This window comes from Salvelinus fontinalis, chromosome 24 (genome assembly GCF_029448725.1).
Source record: "Salvelinus fontinalis isolate EN_2023a chromosome 24, ASM2944872v1, whole genome shotgun sequence".
In the NCBI taxonomy this organism is placed as follows: domain Eukaryota; kingdom Metazoa; phylum Chordata; class Actinopteri; order Salmoniformes; family Salmonidae; genus Salvelinus; species Salvelinus fontinalis.
Window position 1 is genome coordinate 33,776,526 of NC_074688.1, and position 8,447 is coordinate 33,784,972.

Below are 8,447 nucleotides of genomic sequence, written 5' to 3' on the forward strand. Positions count from 1 at the left end.
CCCATATATACACATTACACACACAGACCCAGTCACACCCAGTCACACACAGACCCAGTCACACCCAGTCACACACAGACCCAGTCACACCCAGTCACACACAGAAACAGTCACACCCAGTCACACACAGACCCAGTCACACCCAGTCACACACAGACCCAGTCACACCCAGTCACACACAGACCCAGTCACACACAGACCTAGTCACACCCAGTCACACACAGACCCAGTCACACCCAGTCACACACAGACCCAGTCACACCCAGTCACACACAGACCCAGTCACACCCAGTCACACACAGACCCAGTCACACCCAGTCATACACTGACCCAGTCACACACAGATCTAGTCACACCCAGTCACACACAGACCCAGTCACACCCAGTCACACACAGACCCAGTCACACCCAGTCACACACAGACCCAGTCACACCCAGTCACACACAGACCCAGTCACACACAGACCTAGTCACACCCAGTCACACACAGACCCAGTCACACACAGACCCAGTCACACCCAGTCACACACAGACCTAGTCACACCCAGTCACACACAGACCCAGTCACACCCAGTCACACACAGACCTAGTCACACCCAGTCACACACAGACCCAGTCATACACACTGTCCTGAATCTCCACCATAGACTACCTTACATTATCCTTACATCTCCCAGGCTTAAACACAAATGCAGGCAAAACATTGTTGCTGATATTTTGGAAGCTTACCGTCTGCCATTTAAAGTTAGCTAGAGTAGTACTACTATAGAAGCTAAGTAAATCTCTGACCCGTGACTTTGGCTACTGTAAACGTCCTATCCAGCCTACCTGGTGCTGTCTTTTAAACAATTACACTGCTGTGATTATTGAGGCGACACCTATCGTCGATTATGAAAGCATTATCTGTGACATTATATATATTCTATTCCCGCAGACCAGTCCAGGGGTTACTGTCCTGGAGGCTAGTGTTCACTCTAATGCTAACACAACCAGGCTTTCAGGGAGGGATTGAGTTCAACCAGGCCTGGAATCCAAGCACCAACGATGGGTTAGGTTTCAGTGGTGGGGGCAGTGGGGTTTGAAGGGGGGCGATGGGTCTGGAACAGGGTGGGGTGTAGTACAGACAGCTCTCAGAGCGAGCAGCGGTAAATAGATCTCCCTGGGTTGTGTCATTCTGCCGGTCGGGCTAAAGTGTTGCGTCTCTATTTAAACAATTAGAACGGCGGCCATTTGTAACCCTCAAATCAATATTACTGGAGGGCGCCTGGCAGCCAGACCCACTTTGAAGGGCCCCCCGGGGGTGGCCAGGGATGCTCCCGACCAGAAAGAAATCCAAAGGGTCAGCCGGCCCATTCCCCTTAGGTAATCCACACATCCATCTTTTCTCCAAAGATGACAGATATGGAGATTTAATCGTGTTCTGGTCCTCCTGTTGCTTTTTTCCAAGGCTAATGTGAAGTTAAAGATGAGTGATTCTGTGAGTGGTTCCTTCTAAGGCTTGGTATGGAGGAGGTGAAGGTTACAATGGAAGGACACACACTGTACTATCAATCAGGGAAAAGTTTAAGACTTAGAGAAGATAAAACACACACATGCATGCAGGCAAGAACACACACACACACACATCCCAAAAACACATGTAGGCCTACATACACACATTGTGTCACTATCACACGCCAAACACCCGGCCAGGATCAAGCTAACACAGGCAATGCAGGAGATTAGAGATGTAACAGCAGGGCTAGATTGGAGAATAACAGTGTAAACTAGCTGCCTGACCGGCACCTCTGTAGACAGACCTGAATGTGGGGCAGACCTGTAATGTCTTACCGCCTCCTGAAAGCGTGGGCTAAAACGCTTGCGGAATACTAAGTGGAAAAGCAATGAATATTCAGATCTCATTTCCCAATAATGTGCTCCAAAAACTCTTTTACAGCTCGCCCGCCGCAACACTCACACACACCTAAGCATACATGCACGTGCACACGGCAACACACACACACACACACACACACACACACACACACACACACACACACACACACACACACACACACACACACACACACACACACACACACACACACACACACACACACACACACACACACACACACACACATACAAACTCATTATACCAACAGACAGATGGAAACACACATAAAAACATACACATACTCACATTATCGCTCACAGACAGTGGAGAAAGTCAACGGCACACAGCAGCCCATGCATATATTAGCTAGCAGAGACACATTAGCAGAGCTGGGAATGAGCAACACAGACAAACTGAGATTAGTTGAACGTTTGCTCCCTGGGTGGATGAAAATGGCTTTGTGGGTAAGTTTGTCGAGCTAGATACTTTTTGAGCTACTTTCTGAGTCTGTGTGTCACAGTGAGAAAGAGTTGGACCCTGTGAGTAAGTTATGCTCTTGAGTGAGTTAGTTTGTCTTACAGAGGGAGAGCGAGAGAGAGAGAGAGAGAGAGAGAGAGAGAGAGAGAGAGAGAGAGAGAGAGAGAGAGAGAGAGAGAGAGAGAGAGGAGGGGGGGGAACGACTGGAGGAGTGTGTGCATGTAAGTGTATGTACGCTCTTGTGAGTTTGTGTGGTCAATCTGGTGATAGTCCATGCATTTACAAATAGTAGAGAAGAGGATGATAGAGTGAGAGAGGGGGGGGGAGAAGACAAACACCGTCTGTTCATCCAGGAAGTAAAAAGCCACTGATTAATACGGAGGAGAGAGAGAGAGAGAGAGAGAGAGAGAGAGAGAGAGAGAGAGAGAGAGAGAGAGAGAGAGAGAGAGAGAGAGATTCAGGTAACTGGACCAGCTGTGGTCACACCGTGTGGTTTGGAGAATATGTGGTGGATTATGGTTTGACATTAAAGAAACAAAGGCGTGGAACACGTGGGTGCCATATTGGAGTCTGGTTGCCAGATTGGAATCACTTGATTTGCTGCAGCAGAGGAAAAAACGGGCAAAGTGGGAGCTGTTTTTCAGGGCTTCGAGAAATTGTTTCCCCCATACGAGATCCCCAATAAAGTCTCCTTCCACCCAGGTCCCCATGTTCACCTGCATTTCCGATTCAGCATAGTGATGGAAACACACACACACAATTACAAACACATAGTAATGGAAACACACACACACACAATTACAAACACATAGTGATGGAAACACACACACAATGACAAACACTTGCACGCACTAACTCACTACCTTTTCAAGAAATTACACATACCAACATACGCACGCACGCACGCACGCACGCACGCACGCACGCACGCACGCACACACGCACACACACACACACACACACACACACACACACACACACACACACACACACACACACACACACACACACACACACACACAAGATCTAGCGTAAAGACTGGATCTCATAAACTTTCTAAACATCCATTTACAGGTCGGCACAAAGCTGGACATCCTTCCAAAACCCTGAATACCATTCCTCAACCCCCCACACACCCCTTCCTTCATCCAGAGGGGTGAAGGGGTTACACCCTGTCTGATTTACCAGGGGGATTGTTCATGGTGAAATTAGGAATCCCCCCACTCCCCCTCTGCACTCTTTCCCTACAGAAACCTGAATCTTGATCAAGGCCGCTGGCCCAAGTGGCTTTTTACAGAGCATATCATAATAAATCTATCATAATAAATGTGTAATCCACTGTGTCTGGCTGGGGGTGATATAGAGGGAGGGACAGCCACAGATGACTGTCTGGATTACAGGGGTGAAATCAGAGCTCTGAAAACCCCTACTGAGTATTAGGGGAGAAATCCAATCAACTCTGGTGCTATTCTCTTCAACCCGCTCACACACGTTCTCAAGACACACACACACGTTCTCAAGACACACACACACGTTCTCAAGACACACACACACGTTCTCAAGACACACACACACGTTCTCAAGACACACACACACGTTCTCAAGACACACACACACTTTCTCAGGCACACACATACACATGCACAGGCATTCTCTAACACACACACGCACACATTCTACACAACACACAAAATAAGCTGCACAGGCAGATATTTTTGCCTCACACGCACACACAAGCATGACCACACATGCACACATGCACACAAGCACACAAGCACACACACACTCGTAATGCCTCCAGCTGCAGAAGGGCCAACTTAATGTAAGTATTAGAGAATGGAGAACAGTTGTGAAACATGCTTCAGTGACGAGCCAAAGGCAACATCATTTATATATCTTACTATCGCAGGACAACTGTTTTCAAGGCAGCTCTAGATCCATTAATCTCTCCTTTCTCCCAGACCAGATACATCAAGCCATCCTGTCCTTAAATAGCCAGTCAGAATCCTCCAGAGATCTTCTCTTTTCCCAGGGATCAAAACAGCAACACAAAAAGGCACTTAGCCCGCCACCCAAGAGCGCCGCAGTAAAACCAGAGGTAATAATCATCTATCAGGAGGAAAGGAAAGGTCACAGCCGTAAAATACATTTGCACAACAACTGGAGAAAAAATGGCCGAACGACAAAACAACAGAGGCCTTTCAGCGCACCACCAGGCATGGAGCTCTACTGTGGTTGTAGAGGGCCAGCCGTGGTATTCATGATCCCATTCCACTGGAACAACACACACTGCCCTACCCAACATACTGCAGTGTAATTAAGACTAACCAAATCAATACAATTCATTAGAATATAAATGTTGTCTGTTTCCCCATTCCCCTTCAAATAAAATAAAATTCAAACATTCAAAGCACATCTCAACCATTACCAAAACAACCCAACAAACAACAACAGTGTCCAGCATCTCTCTCCCCACCCACACACATCTCCCCCCAACCCCAACTCCAACTCACCGGCCTGGTTGGTAGTGACTGTCACCGACACGGCCTGCTCAGGTCCAGGGCTCTGCTGGGAGACCCCGTTAACAGCCCAAATCTCAAAGGTGTAGTTTGTGTGAGCCTGCAGGTCGTTGATAGACACCTTGGTGGCCCTGAGGCTCAGCTGCTGGGGGCTGAAGTGGACCCCGTTCCCACAAGGCTGACACCGTGTCCCCTCGGGCCCGCAGCGTTTACACACCACGTTGTAGCTGAGGTCCTGGCGTCCGCCAGAGGAGAGAGGAGTGCTCCACTCCAAGTTGACCGATGTCTCATTGACGTTGGAGATGAGGTGGAGCGGAGCCGTCGGGGGTCCTGGGAGAGAGAAGAGGGAGAGAAAGGTACCGGGTTCAAGAGGTGGTCTGAAGTACTCTCACTTAGCCAAACTTATGGGTAACTGTCAGACAAAGCAGCTGTGAGAAGAGAGACTTGGTTTGAAGTGACTGAGTAGACTTTGGTGTTGCAATGAAAGACAACACAAAATTGTTGAAATTGAAACACTTTGTTTTGGGGAAATCAATAATAGTGTTTGTCTGTGGTGGCTATAGCTAAGTGATTAAGTCCTAATTATAGTTTGCAGTCCCTGCTAACCCAACTATTCCTGAGGTCTCCTTTTCTTTTCAAAAGGGCTGGGAAGTTAGGAAGTCCAATTTCAACTTGGTTTAGTCAAGATATTAAATTAAATGTAATCCTTGAACAGATTGTGTTACATTAATGTGGTGGATGTGTAATTAGTTATCATGGCAGTGAGCCTAACATGCGATAGTCCGAGTACAGCGCTCAGAGCCCAAATAAGCCATAAAGATATCCTCCATTTTTTGGAGTCAACAGAAGTCAGAAATAGCATTATAAATATTCACTTACCTTTGATGATCTTCATCAGAATGCACTCCCAGGAATCCCAGTTCCACAATAAATGGTTGTTTTGTTCGATGTAGTCCATCATTTATGTCCAAATACCTTAATTTTGTTCACGCGTTCAGACCAGTAATCCACATTCATGACGTGCAGGTCAGACGAAAAGTTAAACAATTCCATTACAGTTCGTAGAAACATGTCAAACGATGTATAGAATCAATCTTTAGGATGTTTTTAACATAAATCTTCAATAATGTTTCAACCGGAGAATTCCTTTGTCTTCAGAAATGCGATGGAAAGCAGGTCGCTCTCACGTGAGCGCGCATGTTCAGCTCGTGCCAGACACCTGACTCAAAGAGCTCTCCTTCCCTCATTCTTCACAGTAGAAGCATCAAACAAAGGTCTACAGACTGTTGACATCTAGTGGAAGCCGTAGGAAGTGCAAAATTCTTTGGGACAGGGGGGCAGTATTGAGTAGCTTGGATAAAAAGGTGCCCAAAAAGGTGCCCAGAGTAAACTGCCTACTACTCAGTACTAAAAGCTAGAATATGCATATAATTTGTAGTTTTGGATAGAAAACATGCTGAAGTATCTACAACTGTTTGAATGATGTCTGTGAGTAAAACAGAGCTCATATGGCAGGCAAAAACCTGAGAAAAAAATCCAACCAGGAAGTGGGAAATCTGCGGTTTGTTGTTTTTCATCTCTTTGCCTATCCAAGATACAGTGGAAATGGGGTCATATTGCACTTCCTACGGCTTCCACTAGATGTCAACAGTATTTAGAACCTTGTTTGATGCTTCTACTGTGAAGGAGGGGGGAATGGGAGCTGAATGAGTCAGAGGTCTGCCAGAGTGGCATGAGCTGGTCATGCGCGTTCACGTGAGAGGTAGCTTGCGTTCCATTGCAATTCTACAGACAAAGGAATTCTCTGGTTGGAATATTATTGAAGATTTATGATAAAAACATCCTAAAGATTGATTCTATACTTAGTTTGATATGTTTCTACGAACTGTAATATGACTTTTCGTCTGTACTTTCGGCCTGGACCTGCCCGCGCGTCGTGAGTTTGGATTGTGTACTGAACGCTCGAACAAAAAGAAGGTATTTGGACATAAATGATGGACTTTATCGAACAAATCAAACATTTATTGTGAAACTGGGATTCCTGGGAGTGCATTCTGATGAAGATCCTCAAAGGTAAGTGAATATTTATAAAGCTATTTCTGACTTTGTTGACTCCACAACATGGTGGATATCTGTATGGCTTGTTTGGGCTCTGAGCGCTGTACTCAGATTATTGCATGGTGTGCTTTTTCGGTAAAGCTTTTTTTAAATCTGATACAGCGGTTGCATTAAGGAGAAGTTTATCTAAAGTTCCATGCATAACACTTGTATTTTTATCAACATTTATGATGAGTATTTCTGTAAATTGACGTGGCTCTCTGCAAAATCACCGGATGTTTTGGAAGCAAAACATTACTGAACGTAACGTGCCAATGTAAACTGAGATTTTTGGATATAAATATGAACTTCGTCGAACAAAACATACATGTATTGTGTAACATGAAGTCCTATGAGTGTCATCTGATGAAGATCATCAAAGGTTAGTGATTAATTTTATCTCTATTTCTGCTTTTTGTGACTCCTCTCTTTGGCTGGAAAAATGGCTGCTATGTACTGACCTAACATACAGTGGGGAGAACAAGTATTTGATACACTGCCGATTTTGCTAGTTTTCCTACTTACAAAGCATGTAGAGGTCTGTAATTTTTATCATAGGTACACTTCAACTGTGAGAGACGGAAACTAAAACAAAAATCCAGAAAATCACATTGTATGATTTTTAAGTAATTAATTTGCATTTTATTGCATGACATAAGTATTTCATACATCAGAAAAGCAGAACTTAATATTTGGTACAGAAATATTTGTTTGCAATTACAGACATCATACGTTTCCTGTAGTTCTTGATCAGGTTTGCACACACTGCAGCAGGGATTTTGGCCCGCTCCTCCATACAGACCTTCTCCAGATCCTTCAGGTTTCGGGGCTGTCACTGGGCAATACGGACTTTCAGCTCAAGCCAAAGATGTTCTATTGGGTTCAGGTCTGGAGACTGGCTAGGCCACTCCAGGACCTTGAGATGCTTCTTACGAAGCCACTCCTTAGTTGCCCTGGCTGTGTGTTTCGGGTCGTTGTCATGCTGGAATACCCAGCCACGACCCATCTTCAATGCTCTTACTGAGGGAAGGAGGTTGTTGGCCAAGATCTTGCGATACATGGCCCCATCCATCCTCCCCTCAATACGGTGCAGTCGTCCTGTCCCCTTTGCAGAAAAGCATCCCCAAAGAATGATATTTCCATCTCCATGCTTCACGGTTGGGATGGTGTTCTTGGGGTTGTACTCATCCTTCTTCTTCCTCCAAACACGGCGAGTGGAGTTTAGACCAAAAAGCTCTATTTTTGTCTCATCAGACCACATGACCTTCTCCCATTCCTCCTCAGGATCATCCAGATGGTCATTGGAAAACTTCAAATGGGCCTGGACATGCGCTGGCTTGAGCAGGGGGACCTTGCGTGCGCTGCAGGATTTTAATCCATGACGGCGTAGTGTGTTACTAATGGTTTTCTTTGAGACTGTGGTCCCAGCTCTCTTCAGGTCATTGACCAGGTCCTGCCGTGTAGTTCTGGGCTGATCC

At 45.8% G+C, this 8,447-nt stretch overlaps 1 protein-coding gene across 2 annotated transcripts in view; it reads right to left on the bottom strand.

Moving 5' to 3' along the window:
• The window catches only part of LOC129822333 (ephrin type-A receptor 4-like), a 90,420-nt gene that overhangs the window by 27,030 nt on the left and 54,943 nt on the right, over nucleotides 1–8,447 (bottom strand). For both annotated transcript variants that reach the window (XM_055880543.1, XM_055880542.1), the window contains exon 5: nucleotides 4,867–5,202. In XM_055880543.1, the coding sequence (XP_055736518.1) occupies nucleotides 4,867–5,202 (336 nt within the window). The remainder of the gene's footprint in view (nucleotides 1–4,866; nucleotides 5,203–8,447) is intronic.